Here is a 21,753-nt window from a genome sequence, read left to right on the forward strand (position 1 = left end):
CTTTCTGGCAGCTCACATGGGAGGTAGCAGAAGTCGGAGGGAGGTCTTAGTACACTATGTATGGATATTGCTGTTAACTACCTAGCATTGCTGATCCCACCATAGATACTGGTCTGCTGAAGGTGCTGCTGGCCATTTATATTCTCCGCATGGGTGACGTTGCCCTCTGCCTCCATTTTGCTCCATCATGGAATAAGGACATGGGCACTTTGTCTCTTCTCTTGCCACTTAGCAGCAGAGGCTGCTGACTACTTTCTGCCTCATCTCACTGGTCACCCACTGATTAGGACCCTGAGTCTGATGGATTGGTTTCCTCAGGTGGCCTATTAACAGATGTTTCATCTCAACCAACTGTAGAGAAGGGAGATATTAAGTGATGGAGACCTAATAAAGCTCCATGACATATGTAAGGTCTTGCTTCCCACCCTTTGTGAGGAGAACAGATCATAAAACTGTAACTGAGAGTGCTGTAGATGTGGCTGCTCTTCTGAGGCTCTGGCACAACAACACTGCTGGCCAATTGTGTCAGGACCTAAAGTAGGATTTCCAACCCTCTAGGTTGGTTGGTTGGCAACCTTCAGTCTCGAAAGACTATGGTATAAGCCTACAGCACCTGGTATTTCCAAGCGGTCTCCCATCCAAGTACTAACCAGGCCTGACCCTGCTTAGCTTCCGAGATCAGAGACCTGAGCTTTGGGGAGCCTTGGCTTGGAATGCTGGGACCCTCTAGGACTGGCTTGGAGTTTCCAGGAAGAAGCACCAGTGGTCTCCAAGAGACTTTTGAAAGCAATCCTGGAGATATTAGCAGGGCCCAGTGGCATCACTAGGGTTTGTGTCACCCAGTGCAGGAGGCCAGCAGTTAATCCCCATGATGGATCTTCCCATGCAGTGGGTGTGGCAATGTCCTGGGTGGTGATGCTCCATTGCCCTGACCCCTGCTGGTGTTTTGGCTATAACTTTTGATAGAATAGAGATATTTCATTGTGGTTTGTTTCATTACATACTGCATGAAAATGCACAGCGAATGATATATAACATGATGGTATTATTCAAAAATTCAAAGATTTAAAAAAATTATGGCCAGTAGTGGAGTCACCCCACCTGTGCACATCACCTGGTACGGTCTGCACCCATCCCCACCAACGATTCAGGGTCTCCATGGCTTACTGATATTATATTGTTTTAGGGGGGGAAACCTCCAAAAAGTCACAATTGGCAATTATACCTGAAAAGGGGCATGGGGTTGCAAATTCTAGTTTAGGCACTCCTTGCAATGGCTACATGAGCGTCATCAAGAAAAAAAAAAATTAATGCTAACAAAGCTGCCACAAATTTATCCAGTGCTGCAAAGCATCTCTACCCGGATTAAAAAATAAACGAGATAGTAAATTATGGAATATTAGTAGTTTTCAGACTATGTTCAAGAAAACCACGTGGTCCCATTAAGATCTATGAAGGGTTCCTCAATGAGAGCATCAAAAATGGCAAACATCCTTCCATGAACAATAGCTCTCCCACCACCAGAAATCTTTCCTAGCAATTCACAGCAATGAGTGACCGTTGGTATATTCCAAGGGCACAATCCTAACCAGGTCTACTCAGAAGTAAGCCCTATTTTGCTCAGTGGAGCTTACTGTCAGGAAAGTGTGGTTAGGATTTCAGCCTAAATCATGTAGGAGGATTAAAGAGATCCAATCGGTCTGTCTAGTGATGTTCCCAGAATAGCACAGCCCAGAATATATCCCAGCTCATATCCCAGAATCTTTGAAAAAACATGAGGGTTCCTCAGTGGACAAGACAGTGTAGAAAGAGTTACTTGACTGCAGAAAGTCTAGAAAACCGCTATCTTCCTCAAGTTTCCAACACTTATGAAGAACAAGCCCTAATATATATGCTCTACCATTTTACTGCACCAACCACTAGAAAAGATAATTTCATTCTTTGTATAACATTGTTCATATATTACTTTGTGCATACATTATTATGGAAGCAATAGATGGGTTTTTATTTGTTCAGGTCCCACAACACAATGTTAATTGAGGTTGAGGGTTTTAGTGTCTGAGTGGCAGTCCTTCATCTCACACCACAGCCTCTTCAAATCCCAAGTCTGCAGTCACTGCCAGCTTACTGTGTCTTGTCTCAGTGAGCAATATCTATAACAGACGTGTCTTCTGGAGGAAAAACAGATTTCTCTTTTTGGTGCACTGTCAAGAGAACAATCTTTAGTTGCCAGCAGTTCATTTCCCAGATGAACAGATCCAGCTAGTGGATTGGAAGAACTGGCATTTTAATCTGGATCCGTTTAACATTTTTCAAAGATGTTTGGCCTTCCTGCACATAAATTTGTGTGTGTGTGTGTGTTGGTGATTCAGAGAACTGGGATGCGAACCATCTATGCCAAGTTTACTTTCAGGTTCTGGGCAGCAATGGAACTTTTCAGCCTGTACTTTCTGTAAGGCCAATGAACTCCCAAATGATGCCAACTACATAATTTCTAACAACTTCCACGGCTGTGTTTGGCAAAGTGCTGAAGTCTGTGCTCTTCGCCGCAGGGATCAGACCTCAAAGCATGCTTTGTCAATAATCATATCTATAACTTTTTCAAAATTGTTGGTAAGCATACCTGAATGGAGTTTATAGACACAGAGTGCAGTATGTTCTGTGAAAGTGCCAGGGTCTAAAATAAACATTATATTTATGCTCATTGGCATTCTGAAATAAGGAGCAATCCTTTAAAATAAGGAAAATATCTGACATCTCTATGATATTCTAGCAAAAATGTACACTGCTAGCCACTGAAAAGCAAGCTTTTTTGTGTAAGCTAGCCAGCATGTCTCAATTCTGTTCTGAAATATTATATCCTCCTAGTAAGGCCATGGGATGTGGTCTCTATCACCATTTACAGCTTGATTTCTCTTTTGAAATGTTTATGGTAGTGGTGCTGAATGCTCGTTGATCAGGTCCTGAAAAGGGATTTATAAGAAGATTAATTGCAAGCTTAGACACACTTGCACCTGAAGGTGTAGGGATATTTGTGCACTTAAATTCATCATGACCCAGTTTGTCTTCTTACTGGTTCATATAAAGTATATGGTTCATATACTTACTGGTGCAACTATCATCTTAATATGGTGAATGAGCAGGCAGGAATCACTTCCTTCCAAACTCACATGTGATGGGCGTTACACAAAGGCACATGTCACACACTTCTTGTGATTCCCATGAAGGGTATATGCATGTGGTAGTGCGGTGATTATATGGGTCAGACTCACTTGCATGAGTGCCGGCTCATGTGGATGTTATAAAAGTGATGGTGAAGAGACCTGCACTCCCACTCTTGCACCATGCAAAGACGATTCCCAGCATGATCAGTGTACAAGCTAGGTCTACATGCTTTGGTTCTTTGCACCATCAGAGCTGTCTTAATTTTATTGTGTAAAATCAGGTGCAATTGACTTATGGAATTTTTTTTGTTTTGTTTTTTAAACTGTGTAGTTTATCCTGTACATATGGTTTCTGTTGGGCAGCATTTTTCAAACAAATAGCACCTCTATTACAAAGCAGGTTTCTCAGATATATTTCAGCAAGATAAATTGTAATTTTTTAATAGAATTTAAAAACAAAACAAAGCAGGCAAGCTTGCCAGATTTTGTGACAGTGCCAAAAAAGGTGAAAAAATATTTTCACACAGAGAAAGATTCCAGTAGGACATTCCTTATTTTATCACAAAGCTTTAGTAAATATCTAAATTGCTGAGTTCCTGCAAATAGGAATTACTCACAGCTAGGCTGTGTTAGATTCCAGTGGAAGAAAGCTGTAGCTAAGATAACTCTGTATCTTTGTGGAGGTGCAGAATGCAGCCGTTAGAAACAAGCCCAGAAATTATCAGCTTCTTGCTGTCCCTAGGTAACAACACTTCTTAGCCTGCAATCCTAAACACCATCATAAGGGAATAACGGCTCAATTCTGAAGCCGGCGCTAAACCTCAGTACCGTTGCGAACATGCTGTAAAGCATGTTCATGGCACTTGGCAAGTAGTGAGCACCGGTGCTGTGCCAGTCAGCGCCGAACCTCAGCTCCATGAATGAGACCACCAGGTGGCAGAGCAGCTTTTGGGAGCAAGGGAAGGGTGGAACTGAGTGGGGAGGCAGGAGGATCAGGCCTGCAGGGGGGTGGAGATGGTGGCTACCTGTATCCTGAACCCCCCACCCAATAGCTGGGTGGCCCGACACAGGCCTCTTCAACTCTGCGCCCCTAAAACATGGGCGTAGAGCCAAGGAGACTCATTGCTGCCGGCTGCTATCTGCCTGGAGCAAGGGAGCAAACACCACCTTCCCCTGAGGGAGACCCCGATGGTAGCTGTGATGCCCACAGGATCCTGCTGTTAACATTTTGGCGCCATTGCAGCCCTGGCCCTGCTGGCTTCAGGGTTGGGCCCTAAGTTACAGTGAAACTTAATTCTAGTAAACATGCTGTTGTGCTATTAGTGTGCGCAGCTAAGTGTTGCTCATCCCCCAGCGTTTTGTATGAACCAGTTGTTGTTGTGGGTATTATTATTATAATATATTTATGTCTCCCCTTTCATTCATTGTGTCAGTGTATATCTTTGAAAAGCTCAACTAAATAAGGAGTCCTAGAATTAGAAGGGACCAAAAGGACATCTAGTCCAGCCCTCTGGCCAAGAGGTCTTTCTAGAAGTTTGCACTTCCCCAGATCTCACAATGCAGCCTAGACTGCTGTGTTCTGTAAGGGGAGCCAAAGTGTTTGCATAGTGCATAACACCCAATGATTGCAGTTATTGTGCCCAGAGGCATGCTGCAGGGAAGGCATCACCCTTCCCCCCCCTCCTCTTCACAGAGTCACTTGTCAAATTATCATGCCCACTGATTGCAAAGGAAGGCAACAGAGATGATCATGGGTTTGGTACCCCAGTGATATCACAAACCCCCTGTGCATGTGGGAGGCCTTGTAGTGGGCAAGGCTAGGCACAGAGCAGCAAACTGTCTTTGATTGCTGAAATGGACCAGATTTTCAAAATGGAAATCTATGCTAGGCCTTACCCAATCTGTTGTGAAACCTCCCACATGCCACATAGGTAGTGGTATCACCAATTCCTTGGTGTGGTGGAGGTATCTGAGGAGGTGCAGAGACCTAGCCATGCTGTGGAATACATAATTCATTGTTAATGCTGTAAATCACTCCGGAGATTGGGTGGAGCAGAGATGTATGATCTCTCTCCTTCATAATGGTTGGCAACCTTCAGTCTTGAAAGACTATGGTATAAGCCTACAGCACCAGGTATTTCCAAGCGGTCTCCCATCCAAGTACTAACCAGGCCTGACCCTGCTTAGCTTCCAAGATCAGGCATGTGCAGGGTAACAGTTGCTCTCTCCTTCAAAACCTCTAGGTTCTGCTGATGTCTTAGTATTTGTTTCCATTTTTATAAGTGCTTCCACTACATCCTCATGGCTTGCTCTTGTTTTTCTTATCATCTTGAAAAGTACTTCTCTCATGATATTTTAAAGCCACAGGTGTATTAAGACAAGTCTGAATTTCTGGATTTCTATGCAGACACAGTTATGAGGATGATTCAATGTCCTCTGAAGAAAAGACCTGAGAATTGTGGTATTTGGTTCTGTGGTACACAAGTCTACTCCCCAGGCTTGTTGCATGTCACATCACACATTTTATAGCTGTGTTTCTTTTAAAAGTGACTCACCCATGTGCATATATCTCTATAAAACATTTAATGTGAGATGCAGCTCTGAAAGCAGCTGGTATATACGTTGAAGTGTGGAATATTCAAACAAGATGATCACCTGAGATGCTTTCAATATGCTTTCTATGGCTTGCTGCCCTAGTGGACACTTCACTAAGGGCATATGTTACAAACCAAATGGTGATTCCCTCTCCCCAGGGAAGCCCTCTCTGTTCTGTTATGAGAGCTGTATAAAAGAATTCTCAGTGCCCACACCAAACTGCAACTCACAGGAACTACAGAGTAGGGAAACCGTGATAAGTTAACTGCTATAAAACCAATACAAGATATATCCCCAAGATGTCCATAACATTATCTGAACAACTCTCTGAAGGATAGCATGAGCCACAGAGGTGAAACATCCATATTTTTTTTTAAACCCACAGCCGTAAAAGTATCCAGATTGTGTGACTTAATATTAGCCCCATCTGTTCAAATGTTTATAGATTTCAGGAACACTCTGTGTTCGGTTCAAGAACAACTAAGCGTCTGTGGGCTGCCCTTAGGCTGGATTCTACTTCAAACATTTTGCTTTAACCACTTTCTAAGTAGTCTTCCCTAAGTGATAAATGTTATTTTGATCTGTTGAATAGGAGTTTCCGTTGACTAAAAAAAACCGACTGAACAAATGAGTACAATGCTTTGCACATGAATACAAGTGGCCTATATAAAGCACACGATGTTTGCTTTAACTGGGAGTTGCTTCATGTGGAATTTTCTCGTGGGGAAAAATGCTACCATCCTCCTGACAAAAGGCATTTTGGTTGATGACGGTTTCTTTTTTGTTTAATCTAAGCATAGTCAGTGAGGTATTGTGGGATAAATATCCAAACCCAAACTCTGCTGTAAAGCTAAGGTGTGACCTTCTCTTTGCACATGAGGAGGAAAGGGTGTGGATATTCGCAGGTGCACAAGCAAGCCCTGGAAGCCAGGTGTCTGTGCTGCCTGCAACTGAATCCCTGCCCACAGGCTTGCCTATTGAAGAATTTATCAGAAAGTCCTTTTCTCTAATATGATATTGTGTCTTTTAAGCAAGTACTTGACAAGATAATGTTTGGGGGCTAGGCTTTAGTCAAAAACTGGCAAGGAACAAAAGCAACAACAATTCCATTCTAACAACTAGTTCCTATGTAGCAACAGAAGATCCATTTACAGCACTGGTTCCCAACCCATGGTCCGGGGATCAGAGGTGGTGCGCAAGATCCTGAGAAGTGGTCCGCAAGGTCTCAGGTTAAAAAATTGCTTTGGGTCACTTCCAGTGTCTCACTGAGCGAGCAGCCCCCCATGGACCACCAGAGAGGGGGGAGAACAGACTGTTTGCACCTGGCAGCAAACCACAAATCTTCTCTATAAATAATAAATCTCTAATAAATCTTTTCTAATTACAAGTGGCCTGTGTAACCTGTGATGTGGGCCAACCTGGAGCCTCTGGAGGTGAGGGGAGTTGTGCTCCTCTCACCTCTGGAGGCTCTTCTGAAGCCCGCAGAGGCTGTGTGCATCTGCCCACGGACTCTGCGGGTTTCAAAATGTAGCCCGGAACCATTTAAAGGGGCCTCCTGTTTTTGCCAAAAACTGGAAGTCACCTTTAAACCAGTCCGGGCTTCATTCTGAAGCCCGCAGAGGTTGCAGGTGGATCCTTGTGGCCTCTGTGGGCTTCAGAAGAGCCTCCAGACTGACTGGAGCTCAGCTCCAGTTGAAGGGGGGACTGCAGGTTTTAAATACCCACAGTTTTCCTTATCCACAGGTGTTCTGGAACCCCCGTGGGTGATGAAGGCTGCCTGTATTACAAATTTTAATGTATTTTTTTCTGTGCTGGGGGCATGTGGTCCATGATGATTCTAATTTTTCCTTCAATGGTCCATGGTCTCATAAAGGTTGGGAACCACTGATTTACGGGCTTGAAAATAAGATATGAATATGACTGGGTACATTGTAGTACTCCAGACCAGTGGTTCTCAAACTTTTAGCACCGGGACCCACTTTGTAGAATGAGAATCTGTCAGGACCCACCAGAAGTGATGTCATGACCAGAAGTTACATCATCACACAGGAAATTTTTAACAATTCTAGGCTGCAATCCTACCCACACTTATACAGGAGTAAGTCCTATTTACTATCATTGTTAAAAGTATATACAGAGTAGCCTGTTAAAAGTACTGATCTGTAACATTTCCCCAATGCAGTCACATACCAGAGGAGCATCAAGTCTAATAGATTAAAAATAAAATATTGAAATGAATGGTGACCCACCTGAAATTGGCTCACGACCCACCTAGTGGGTCCCGACTGTTTGAAAAACACTGCTCCTGACCCATCAAATCCTGGAGTGTTTGAATGATGCAGTTATTTCTCCCTGAGGAAGGAAATGTCCTTCAACAACCTCTGCATTTGAGAGTTCTACCAGCCAGCTGTTTCACCAGAGAGTCCCATGAGTTAAAGCCCCCTCCCCACTTTGTGTTTCTCAGTAAACAAGATGTATGAAAACAGAACTACTTCTCCGTTTCTGTTTGGTTACCTTAAATACCTATTGACAAGTTTGTGACCAAATCCAGGCCTGTCTGCTGTAGTGTCCTGACAGCCCATCAGTTCAAACAAGTTGCAACTGGAGAGAGGTCCCTTGTTGGTCAATTGTATATGCCAGATGTTTAATCTGGTCTTTGAAAAAAGAAAACTCCTTTTGCCTGTTCACCTTCCATTAGGTATGCTGTCAAATTCCAGGAAAAAAAATTGAAACAGTAGCCCATTGTGGACACTCTGGGCCAAGCAGCCACACACCTGCATGCTACTGATAGCATCGACCTGCTGCATCTGCCTCCACCTTGTGATATCTCCTGGTAAGACTGTGAGGCCCTCATCTTCCTCAACTAGTGCTTAGAGTTGCTGGTAGGAAGGGGGTGGGACTGGTGAAGCTCTGCTCTGCCAGATCCTGAACTCTGTGTCTAGCTGGAAGGCCTGACACAGAGTCTCTCAAGTCTGTGCTCTGCAGACTTGAGAAGCCCCATTGCAAGGGGCTTGGGGCTTTCCCTAAGCAAAGGGAACAAAATCCCCTTTCCCTGAGGAGACTCCCAGCAGCTTCCCAGTGCCTACCTGCTTCAGCCAGCTCAGGTGGGCTCTGGGAAGTTCAGGACTGGGCTGTAAATCTCACTGAATGTAGTGTGATGTATTTCTAAGTAAAAAGGAATAGGGTTGTACTGTAAGTACTTTCTATAACCTGAATAATTCCAGAAATGCTTGGTCTTAGACTTCAGGTGTCAGGCTCCATCAAATTTAACTTTCTATAAAACTTGCCAAATATTGGATAAACTGCTAAGAGGAAAACTTCTGTCAAGAGAAAAGTCATAGGAGTTCATCTCTCTGGAATTTTCCTATGATAATTCTTAAACGGGATAAGAAATGATTTATATTTTCTATCAGCATTTACTAACCATCTTGAAATCAACCAGTCCCTTCTTCGAGCCCACTCATCTCATCAGAGCTTGTTCTAGCCCAACTATATGAAGGACTGTAACCTTCATAGAGTGTGTGCTGGAATTTAGATCACTTTTTCTTTTGACATTTAAACCACATGCTGTACTAAAAATGAAGACAGAAGTCCACCAAAGGAGAGATTTATTTTCAGTTAAAACACTTGCTACATTAAAACCACATGTTAGTAAGTAATGTATAAGCAAACTTATAAGCTTAGGATAAGGCATATGGTATGAAAGCTGGGTTAAATCATTGTAGTTTTTTGTTTTTTTTAAGATGGCAATTCACCACCATGACATAGCCTGACTAGAGCCAGAGCCTTTGGTGTGAATTTAAGAAACTAGCCTGTCTAGCAAAATATGTGTGGTACCCTAAAGACTTAATTGGAGTATGAACTTACATGGAATAGAGTCCATTTCCTCAGATGCATCAGACAAAAGGGACATTTTTCCTCCAGAAAGCAGGAAGGAATCTAATGCGAGTGGGAATGTTTTTGGACAGCAGAAATTTGTCTTGAAATGTGGTCACTATTTAAATTTTACTTTACCCCACCCCCTTAAATTTCTCAAAGGTTTTTTTATTTTCTGCACCATGTCATTCAAAACGCTCATACAGGTTGAGTCTCATTATTTGTGAGATTCCATTCCCAGAACTCACTTGGATGGCAAAAAATGCACTAAAGCAAATCAATTTAAAAAACAAAGTCCCTTTGCCTTGCTGACCTTTAGAAATGCACACAGATGCATCAGTCTCTCTCCAGGCGCTAGGCTTCACTAGGAGGCAGCAATCCCTCCCTTCGCCAGGAGCCCCAGCAAGGGGGAAAGAATGGGTGATAATCACTGCCCTTTAGTCTTCTTTCATGAGTGAAGCCTGCAGAGAGAATAATTGACCGATTGTCAGCCGGCTTTCCTCTCTTCCATTAAGGAGGCTATTGTTAAATGACTGTTTTGACTGTTTTCCTTTAATTTAAAGGGTACTTCTCATCAGCTCTGAGATAGAAAAATCTGTGGATTCCCCCCCCCCCAAAATCAGTGAATAATTAGGTTATACCTGTAATCACTTGCATAATTATCTCTCTACAACAGTAAAAAGCAGTTTTTTAAACTGTGATTTTAAAGGGAACATTTTTCCCCTTCTCCAGGAATCAGCACATTCCTTCTCATTTGCAGTGGCCATTCATGTTGAGTTAAATTTGTGTATAAAAAATCCATGTATAACAAGGTTGGACCTGTATATGTATTCATGTAACACTTTTCCCACATTCACTTTCATGGGATTTCACCATTGCCAGCACTCATGTATCAGGTCATGGAGGTCAAGGAGCAAAAACAAAACAAACCTAAGCACACATTATCAGTAGTAACAGACAATGACATAGGCAGAACTACAGGTGGGCCTGTGTTATCCGCGGGAGTTCTGATCCAGGAACCCCCATGGATACCGAAATCTGTGAATGATGAAATCCATGGGTCTTGGGACCCTCTAATCATCCAGAAGTGACCTTCTAAGGCCTCCTGAGGGCATTAGAAGTTGACTGGGAAAGCCGCACCTTATATGCCGATTCAAGAAGCTTTCTCGTGAGGAAGCTAGAGCCCTAAAACTAGAGCCAATTGGGCAAAACTGATGTAATTTTTTGATTCAGCACCCCAAAAATATCCTAACTTCATTCAAACATCCTTGGTAACTAGAAAAAAAGTTTGTGCATGTGTGTAGGCCTGTATTATGTAAAAATATATATGGAAATATTAACAGCAAGCTAAATTATTCTGTAAATTCCAGAGGGGTAGCCTTATTAATCCATTACCAAAAAGAAATGAAAAAAATGAAAAAAAAATGTCTGGTGGTATTTTAAAGACAAACAGATTTACTGTGCCTCAAACCTTCATAGACTAGGTTATTTTGGAATGCATTTTAATTGAGCGTGGGTTCTATTCGCAAAAGAATACTGAGAACAGTTTTGCAAACCAGAAAATAAGCACACAAGGCTAGAATTTTTTTGGTGATTTGCCTCTGCATGATTGGGCTAACTTTATGGAGACTTCTGGATGGCCTTCTATTGGTGCAAAGGGAGTATAATGAGTTTCTGTCCTCTTATAGCTACATGATTATGATACCAGGATTCTAAATTATAAGTTCCTATTTTTGTCATTCATAATATGTGGTTTATCTTAAAATGCAATCTTATGCATGCCTATTGAGACATAAACCCTGTTAAATGCAATGGGACCTGCTCCCAAGGAAGTTTTACAGGATTATACCCTTACAGTATAACCCTGGGAATAAGCCCCACTGAGTACAGTGGGACTCCCTTCTGAATAAACATGTATAGGATTGTGCTGTTCATCTTTCTTTAGTATAGATAAAGTTAATGTCATTGTAACCAGAATACATTTGGAGTGTAATCTCATCCAGAGATCCCCTTTGTGTCCCCTTTGACAAAAAGAAAAAATCAAGTTGGGGTCATCAATATTGCAATCTCAGAAGATAGCAGAATTGAAGACCAAGAACACAAGAAGATTATAAAATATCAAGACCTGCAAGTAGAGCTTGGGTGTCTCTGGGAGAAGAAGGTCAATATTGTGCCAACTGTCATTGAAGCCTTTGGAGCAGTGCCTAGAAATCTGAACAAACATCTCAGCATTTTTGGCCTTGAGCAAATTATACAAGCTCAGCTCCAGAAAACAACAGCAAGAATCCTATGGCGATATCTCTGATTTCCAGGATTTGGCTAGATCCCAAATTGCAAGACATAACCAGTGCGGCGTGCTTGCTTAGGCTGTGTTGAAGTATCATACTACTACTAAAATGTACAGGTCATGCCTTGTTATCCACAGGGGTTCCAGAACAGAACCCCCAGTGGGTAAAAATATCAGTGGATATCAAATCAGTGGAAAAATAGCTTTAAAGACCCACTTCCAGGTTTCTTGCGCCTCTTCTGTCGCCCCAGAATGCATTGGGATAAACACTATACTGCATTCAACCACTAGATGTGGTGAATAATGGAATGAAATTATAATTATTTAACAGGGTGAAGATAGAAAATTGGATTTTGGTGCTTTTTTTTCCTTGTTACAAGGCATTCAAAGGTGGACCTCGGTTTCAGTGGTGAGTTAAATCAGTGGATACCAAATCAGTGAATACTGAAGTCCCACCTGTATTTATTTAGCACTTTCTAGCTGCCAAGCCTCCTGCTGATTGGACAGCATGAGTGGCTATTGTCATTTCCAAAGAGGGAGTAATAAGTCACATATTTTGTGCACAATTTACTTGTAGCCTGTATATTGGGATATGGGGATGCCTGGAATAGTCTTAGTGGATATTACCTAAATCTTTAACCTAGAAGCTTCAGAATTCCAGCAAAAGACAACTGACCTAACAGAAATTGTGCACGGCTAGCCTATGGGTTCTACATGACTCCTATCTTCTCTGTTCTATAATATTCTGAATTAAAATTTACACAAGTTATTTTATCACCTTACACAATATTTTATCACGTTTTTTCCCTTCTCTTATTTAGATGTTTCAAGATGTGTGGCAGAAAGGAAGTACACTCAGGAACAAGCTCGCAAGGAGTTCCAACAAGTGTTTATTCCAGAATGCAATGATGATGGCACTTACAGCCAGGTTGAATGAAATCTCTTGCTTCTCCTTCTTCTTCTTGTGACATGTCTATCAACTCAGTCTGTGTCTCTTGTGTCTAGTTATGAATTCACTTCCTTCTTGTGGCTAGAATCACTATGCTTTAGTTCTAATGCTACATTTCAGTGGTCTCAGGCAGCTAAAATGAACATATGTAACTGATGGCCCAGTCTTATCAAGGATTGAAGGACTGGTAGGTGCACTGGGGTGGCAGTGCAAAAGCCGTGTTGCATGCAGTGGAGCCACTTGCAGAAATTGCCAGTAGCATCATGTGCATACTTGATTTGCCTAGATACTCCACTAGCCCAGGTATGGTGGTGGCAGGATTAGATTGTGTACAGCCCAGGGAGGTTCTGGCAGGGGGGATTCAGGTTGGGGAGCAGGCTGGAGGGGTGGATTTTAGCAGCAAAGGTGCATGTCGGATCCTATCCCCAATTTTTCCACCTGCCCTGCCCCCTTCCATTTTTGACACACTACAAAGGCACACATCTTCAGCAATTTGCTAGCGCCTTTCTTACAATGCTTTTTGATTTGGAAAATCCAGAGAGCAAAGTATAATATTGGATTATAGATCAGTATCATCTCACGTAGAACATTCTGATCACATAATACATTTGGCATAGCTATAGAGACATTCTTATTTTCGGTAGTAATTTAATTCACAATTACTGTCTGAATATCACAATAATACAATAACAAACAGTACATTTTTAATGGCTCACATCATCCCTAGTTCACATTGTAATCCCCAGTTTACATTAAATGGTTCTACTTGTGATCAAGACTGAGGATCGGTCCTGCACCCCACCACAGGTATAACTTACTTTCTAAGGACATGTGTGAATTGACAATATAAGTGTATTCAGATTGGATACATTCATATCAACTATAAATTTTGTCTTCTGAAAAAAATAATGATTAATCAGAGAGACTGATTTGAAAGGGACTAATTTAGGCCAGGAAGGACTGTCTTTAATTTAGGTGTGAATAGGTTTCAAATGTCCAAATTCAAATTCACCATAAAATACTAATTTGGCAGAGGTTGTGAGTCTTGATTTCAGGAATAGATATGACATGGCAGGGCACAGTATCCCCTCTTTGAAGAAGACCTCAATTGGATAAGGAATTGGGGGAGGGGTGCTAATACAGCCTCCCTCCTTCAGCCAGCACAGTGTATCATTGCTCTGTTTTTCAAAGTGGTTAACCAGGAAAAATTGAGTGACTCTTAATGCAAATGAAAACAGGGGCAGCAGCAACTGGAGAAGTCATAGCTCAATGATAAGAGCACGTGTTCTCCATGCAGAAATTCCAGGTTCAGCTCATGGTATCTCCAGTTATAGAATCTCAGGCATCAGGATTAGAAACAGTCTCCATCTGAGACCCCATGGAGGCCAATCAGAATAGAAAACCCTGAACTCAATGAATCAGTGAACTAACACAATGCCAGGCAGGTTGAATCATATATCTGCTGTCCAAGAAGAACCGAATATGGCCAGTCAGCTCAGATACAGTCACCCCGCATCTTATGCAAGAGTTACGCTCCAAGGTCAGAGTGTAAAGCCAAAATTGTGGATGATTGAAACTTCCTTAAAGCCAACAAATGCATACTGCCTCTTTAAGAACTAAAAGCACAGTATGAGGGATGCAGAGGGGCCAAGGGAACAGCAGCTTCATCCCCATATTTCAGGCTTGCTCCGCGGCATAAACAGAGTAAGTGGGATGACAGGTGGAGTTGCCTGCACTGTTGAAACTATTGTTTCTCTCTCTCTCTGTTTGGGGAGAGGGTGCGAGCATATATACCTCCATTCATACAGGTCAATTACGAGTAAGATACAGGCCGACTGTACAAACAAAATTCTTATTATTATGAAAGGTGGTTGTGTGAGGGGAAGGCCTGTTTAAGATAGTGAGCAGATTTTGATGTAGCCTCCTGAATAATTAGTGGTGGTCCCAAGTTTGGAAATAGAGGGTCTTCTGATGATGAACCTCTCAGTTTCCCCCTCCCCAATTGCATATGGGCCAAGCTCACACTCCAGCCAAGTTCTGGCCCTGCTCATAACAGTTAGCAAGTATTTCTTCATCAGGATTTCTATTAACACTGTTCCTTCCTTCCCTTATTGTCCCACTCACCTAGCAATCATAAGAACATCTTAGATTGCTCTGCAACCCTCCTTCTTTGGAACCTTGAATGCTGCAACAGCAGTGTCCCAGGCCACATGGACCCTGGGAAATGTAGTTTTTCAGGTCAGCTGGGTCTTTAGTATGGGATGTCAGTTGCCTTGAAAACTTTATGTCCCAGGGTTCCTTATGTCTCAAATGCAGGGAGGAAAGGAAAAGGACCTCCCAGAAAGACCTCCAGCAAGATCACCTGTCACTGTTGCTGACAGATAAATGGGAAGGGAAATGGGTGGCAGGCAGTAGCACTCCCAGAGGAGAAGCGCCATGCTATGTTTTGCAGATGCTTCAATGCACCATGGAAGTAGTCCCTCCCCTTTGCCTTTGAAGCCATTCCAGTTAGTGAGAGCAAATGCAGAGATACCACTGTGTTGTTCTCACCACCTGGAATGGCTCCAACAGTGGGGAGAAGGGGCGGCTTTCACGGCATGTAGAGGCTCCTGGAAAATTTAGCACTGTGCCCCCCTTCTGGGACCACTATTTGTGGCAGGGCCACTTTCAGTCACAAGTGCTTGGGGGGCTCATGGGACGTTCAGGGGTTGTTCAGACCCTGTCATGCTTCTAAATATATTATTAGAAGTACGATGAGGTCCATGTTTCATAACAGGCATGGAAACATCAGTTGTCTGGTTGGGAAGACTGAGCCCAGGAAGGGGACGGGTTTGGCGCAGCAGTGCCCACTGAATCCTAACCCTTTACTGGACCCAATCTACCTTTCAGAGCTAATGTGGACTTGCACCAGTGATATAAGTTGACCCAACAAGCTGGCAGGGGCTTACCCCGAGGAAAGGGAACAACTGCAGCTATTTCCTTATCGCATGGAGAACTCAAGAGGCCAAAACACTTCTGCCAGAGTCTGCAGATACCATATTGGTGCTGCTGCATTGCTGTGCATACAGCTGTGGGCAGATTAGTTATTTGGGAGAAAGTAAACTGTTGTCTTCTGAGTGAAATGCCGTTGGGTCAGTTCCTTAAGAGTCTGGGGCGAATGCCAGTTTTGCTCCCTCTTGGCTACACTACAGGTTGTATCTCATTAACTTTGTCCTGTAGAACTAAAAGGGAGCCACTGAGAACAATTTCTTGGTAGCACACTAGATTGTGATATAACTGGAAATTAGCTACATCAAAATAAGACAGATAAGGAAGGATACAGGACAATTATATTATGGCTGTTATGATATAGTATGCTTCATGTTTCATGAAAAATTGAGATATTAAAAAGATACATCCTCCATTTCATATATTTAATGTTGTTTTCTGACAGATTCAGTGCCACAGTTACACAGGCTACTGTTGGTGTGTCACTCCTAATGGTCGCCCGATCAGTGGTACAGCTGCATCAAACAAAACGCCACGTTGCCCAGGTAAAACATAGTCACATATAGTGACTGAAGAACCTGTTCAGCTTTGTTCTTGAAACCTGCCCATCTGACTATTGCAACTTGCCTGAATATTAATACATTTCCCGGGAACTCATGAACCCACATATAATGACATAAAAGAAGTTTGCTAAACTCATAGCCTTTAAGGAAAGCCACCCCAGCTCTGCAACTATTGGCTGTTGTGCTTCACAGTAGATTGGATGATTTTTCTTTCTCTTTGAATTCTATACAGTTTTCCATCACTTGACTCTATGAACCTTGGTTTTGGACAAACCTCAAGTCACAATGGTACTTTATAAAATAACAGCCAATACTACTTTAGAAAAAGCAAAACAAACAAACAAACAAACAAACCCTCAATTGCCTATTCATGTTATAAAAAAGATACTTATTTTATACACCTTCAAAGACAAACTCAAGTGACCTTTGATTGGCATTTTGGCTGCAATCCTGGGCCTAGTTACTCTTGCATCAGCTCTGTTGAGATCAGTGGAATATAGGGTCACACATGTCTGATATCAGATGTATACTTCAAAAGACCACTTTAAGTATAGAAGAAAAAAGATTCATGATAATCAGTATTTAAGTTCAGATTTTTAGCAAGAGGTGAAAGCCATAAAGCTGAAATTCTATAACTTATTGTGAACTATTTTGCAATTTTTTTGCTTCTTAGAATTTTCCTTGAATAATGTCTTTTAGTACACTGAATTTTAATATGCAAAAAAGAGGTGGAGGGGGAGAGAGAAAGCGAGAGTGTTATGAGTAAGTGTCAAGGATATTGCTACATTCGCTCTGTAATTGTCCACATTTCTGTCTCTTACAAAGAGAGACTAGACAGTTCTCCCTTTCCTATAAGAACATGTTATTATGTTAGCACTGCTTCTTTGCTCAGATGGAACCAGGGATAGCGGTTCCATAGTGACTACTACTTCTGTGCTATAATTTCGATGCAGGGCTACAAAAAGATGTGCCACAAGGTTAACGTATTCCAGATACATTCTGCTTCCAGCACATTGGATGAATGTATCTGTGAGGCTTTTGGGGCAGGGCCTCCACTAAGCCTGACTGGCTGTGAGGTTCCTAGGGCTGGGCTTCTGCACAGCCTGACTGGTCCTTTAAAGGAGCCCTGGGAATGCTTCAGACTAGCTCAGGGAGAGGGGGTTACAGCACCCTCTCCACAGCCCCTCCCCTGCCTCTCAGGGGAGGTAAAAAGGGTGGTTACCTGGGAGCCACCCTTCCTTGGGCTTAAAGACCTCCCTTCTTCCCCTGTGTTGTCCTCACCTTGCCCTTCCTCCTGCCCTTCTGGCTTCTCCCCTCTCCTGTTGCCTGGCTCCCCAGTCCTGGAGCCTTCTCCTGAGGTAGGGTGGGGACCCCAACAGTACCCTTCAATCTTATAGTCTGTATTTCTTGTGCCAATCACACTGTGTTCTGAGAAGACCGGCCTTGTTGCATGATATGCCAGAAAAATAAGGCTTCTGGGAACCACATATCCCATCCACATGCCTGACACTTGGAGTTTCTAACTCCAGTCAGAATTTCTGCTGCACCATGTCCATCACAAAGAAGCTACAATCACAGTACAATATATATGAACCACGCCTGCAATGAATAAGGCTAGAATGCTATGTTAGGTGGCCTCATTGCATTTTCAAACCCTGCCTGTTGCCTTTCCTGTCCCCAGTCTCCTTTCCTGCAGTTGGAGAGAATAGTGTCTCCCCTCGTCCTAGCTGCCTGTACCTCCAGGCAGCTTCCCCTGACCTAACCAATCCCAGATTGGCAACCTCAACATGTGTGCTGGGAAGCTGTGCAAGTTAGCCCTGCCCATAAACTCATGGGGTTGGAACAGCATTCTGAGTTCCTGTTGGGGGAACAGTGGCTTTGGACTGAATTTCTGAGCAAAAGTAGTGGGTACGAGCAATCAAGTTTTCCAGAACAAGTTATTCTGAGGTTATTTGTTAGGATTTTAATAGGATTAATAGATTACTTGCTTCTGCTAAATGCACATGTTGTCACACATATGGATATGTTTACTATTGTATCTTTAATAGATACAATAAAAATTTCAGTATAACAGCTTTATAAACTCATAGTTCATGACATTAAGTGATGGATGTTGTGTATGCTAAACTGGTATGTACGTACATGTCAAAGGTAAACCCTTTTCCTTTATTTTTATATCTTCTGAATGTACCTGAGATATGATGTACTTAAAAAAAAAAATCATGTAGGGTCCATGAAGAAAAATCCTAGAAGAAAAAAATTAACTATTTGGGACCTGTTCAGATGTTGCATCAAATGCTCCCCTAAAAACATGTGTGGAAGGGATGTGGATGCACATATCTTCTCCCCCCCTTCTGGCATGCTGCAGTGTCATTGGCTAATTGCACAGGAAGCGGTTGGTCTAAACTGCAATACACAGTTTGAATACTAGTAGTATGGAAACCATGCATTGGTGCAAACAGGCAGTGATGAGATGACAAGATTAGTGGTGGGAGCAGATATGACAACTACACCCTTCCCCCACATGTTGTTAGACAAGCAGAAGATGCAATGTCTAAATTGGCCTAGAATCATCTTAGATTGTATTTCTGTGTATTCTCTTTCCTTATTAGTTGCCATGGCCTTGACTATGTCCTATGCAATTTTCTGTACTACACCCTGTATCTGATAGAACTTTTGAATTCTCACTGGATTCATTTCACAGCTGAACCTAGGTCTCCCAGGTCCAATACTGTGTCTGGTTCTGTGTAGGCTGACTGAAATCTCTCAATGTTTATCTATGTGCCTTCCATAAAGGCACATGTCAGTGTAACCCTAACCCTATAGTAAGAGGAGCTGGAGAGGAAACACTGCCCTTGCAACTATGCACCTTGCTGCCCTCCAAACCTTGTGTTCGCCCATCACTGCTCTTGCTGCCACTACTTCTACCTCCTTGCCCAGCTGGCTGCTTAGGAAAGCAGCTGAGTGGGCAAGGAAAAGTGAGGCAAAGACTGCCTCCTAACCTTTGAGCTCTAGTGCTGCCTCCTTCTTCTGTGCTGGCCTGTGAAGTAAACAGGTTGAGCAGACCATGCTAGGAGTTCCCAGAATGCCTCAGTCATCTAATGTATTTCAAACAGAAGAAGCAGACAGCACCAGAGCACAGCGACTGAGCCTGGATTGCCATACTCCACCTCTCCTTGGCCACCTGGCGGCTGCCCTTAGCAGCCAGACAGGCAAGAAGGAGAGTGAGGAGGTAGAAGTAGTGGCAGCTTTGGAAAAAGAGGTAGGCTGCCACTCCCTTGTTCACAGTGAACTGGAAAAGGAATGGAGAGCCAATAGAAGCAGTTCAGTGAACAATGAGCCAAAAGGGGCATTGGGCAGATGCAGGGTCCAGGGCGCATTATTTATTTATTTATTCGATTTATATTCCGCTTTTCTCCCCGAAGGGCACCCAAGGCGGCTAAGAAAGATGCAGCCGAACTGAAGCAGGTTCAGAGGAGAGCAACAAGGATGATCAGGGGGCTGGAGGACAAGCCCTACGAGGAAAGGTTGAGGGATCTTGGCATGTTCAACCTGGAGAAGAGAAGGTTAAGAGGGGCTATGGCTGCTCCCTTCAAATACCTAAAGGGCTTTATGAAAGAAGGGAATAATTTATTCTCAACTGTCTCTGAAAGTAGAACTAGAACCAATGGCTACAAACTGCAAGACAGGAGATTTTGATTAGACATCAGGAAAAAGTTCCTGACTGTCAGGGCGATTCGGCAGTGGAACAGATTGCCGAGAGAGGTGGTGGACTCTCCCTCACTAGAGATATCCAAGCATAGGCTCAACAAGCACCTGTTGGAGATGCTCTAAGTCTGAGGATTTCCTGCCTAAGGTAGGGGGTTGGACTAGGTGACCTGTTAGGTCCCTTCCAACTGGATTCTATGATCCTTCACCATTCCCTGTAACTCACTGATCAAAATGGCCACTTCGTTTGGCCTCCTTGCTAGACCATCCCTGTCTTATTTTTATTTGTCTCCATGTTTCAACTGTTTCCCAAATCAGACTGTTTTGATAAATAAGGTAGTTCTGCCCCATTTATCATAACTGATCCTGATTTTTTTTTTAAAGAAGCTGAGCTACCAATGTCAGAATCATTCTACATACCTCCCTTACTGAATGGCATTAAGTACGTATTATTCAAGCTCACAGATCCTCTCAAGCAGCCCCTACCCCAGAGTGTCTACAGTTATATGAGCATTGGCTAGCTTGAGAGGTACAGAATAAATCAAATGTGGTTCCCTGACAGCATCAAGACAACCTAAAGATAAATGCTCCCCTCCCCCACAAACTGTCTGCTGAAGAACACCAGATGCAACACGGACATTTTTACTGTTCCCCGAGTCAACTTATCAGCATTTAGGGAACTAGAAGACATTCCAGAGCCGCTGAGCCCTTGGGAGGTGAAATGGAAATTTAGAAACAGGTGTTAAATTGTTGTTGGGAACCGTAATGTGCATTCTGTTGTTAGCTAATGTTTCCCCTCAAGTTGCACACAAACTTCTTTGCTTCTGAGCAGTTTCCTCTATCGTGTGCCATGAAAACATCAGAGGTGACATCAGAAGCAGGTAGGCGATTCACAATGTCATTTACCATCCCACTCCTTGTTGTAACCTGGAAAAATTATTTGGCCAGCTGGCTACTTCTCCTAATCCACCTCCTGCTGATTATTCGTTTGGATAGTGAGCTGATTTCTTTTTTCCTGATTGACTGTTTTTCTAACATTAGGTTCTCTAAATGAGAAGCTGCCACAACGTGAAGGTACAGGAAAAACAGGTAAATATCTTATTGTTTAATTGAGAATGTTCTTGCCATTTGCTGTGAGCACATTTTTCACAATACAATATAAGAACATAGCAGCCCGGCTGGATCAACCCAAAGGCCCATCTAGTCCAGCTTTCTGTATCTCATAGTGGTCCACCAGATGCCTCAGGAAGCACAGGAGACCACAAGAGACCTTAGTTCCTGCTTCTTATTCTCCAGCTTTGCATGATGCTGTGGCCATTATTTGTTCCTGAAAATTATAGTCATCATAATTATCTCTGCACCAGCTTCTTTTCCTTGCACATACTCCAGCATATATTGAGAACAAGTAGTTGTTTTTCTTGATTGAAGAGGTACTCACCTACTTGTAGTATCCCTTGCCACATCTGGATAGTTGTAGCAAAAACCACTGGGAAGACATGGTGGCTTTTGTTATGGTGTTGTGTGGTGGTAACAGAGGAGAAGTCAGGTAGGGTGTGCATACTAGTGCACATGCAAAGAAAGGAGGCAAGAGGACACGCCACTTGGGTGTGTGATGATGGCTTG

General features: G+C 42.9%; 1 protein-coding gene across 1 annotated transcript in view; it reads left to right on the plus strand.

Moving 5' to 3' along the window:
• The window catches only part of SMOC2 (SPARC related modular calcium binding 2), a 105,769-nt gene that overhangs the window by 11,066 nt on the left and 72,950 nt on the right, over positions 1-21,753 (plus strand). Inside the window, exons 3-5 of the mRNA XM_066622995.1 lie at positions 12,744-12,850; positions 16,305-16,404; positions 21,172-21,219. Of these exons, the coding sequence (XP_066479092.1) occupies positions 12,744-12,850; positions 16,305-16,404; positions 21,172-21,219 (255 nt within the window). The remainder of the gene's footprint in view (positions 1-12,743; positions 12,851-16,304; positions 16,405-21,171; positions 21,220-21,753) is intronic.

Source organism: Tiliqua scincoides, chromosome 1, assembly GCF_035046505.1.
Source record: "Tiliqua scincoides isolate rTilSci1 chromosome 1, rTilSci1.hap2, whole genome shotgun sequence".
In the NCBI taxonomy this organism is placed as follows: domain Eukaryota; kingdom Metazoa; phylum Chordata; class Lepidosauria; order Squamata; family Scincidae; genus Tiliqua; species Tiliqua scincoides.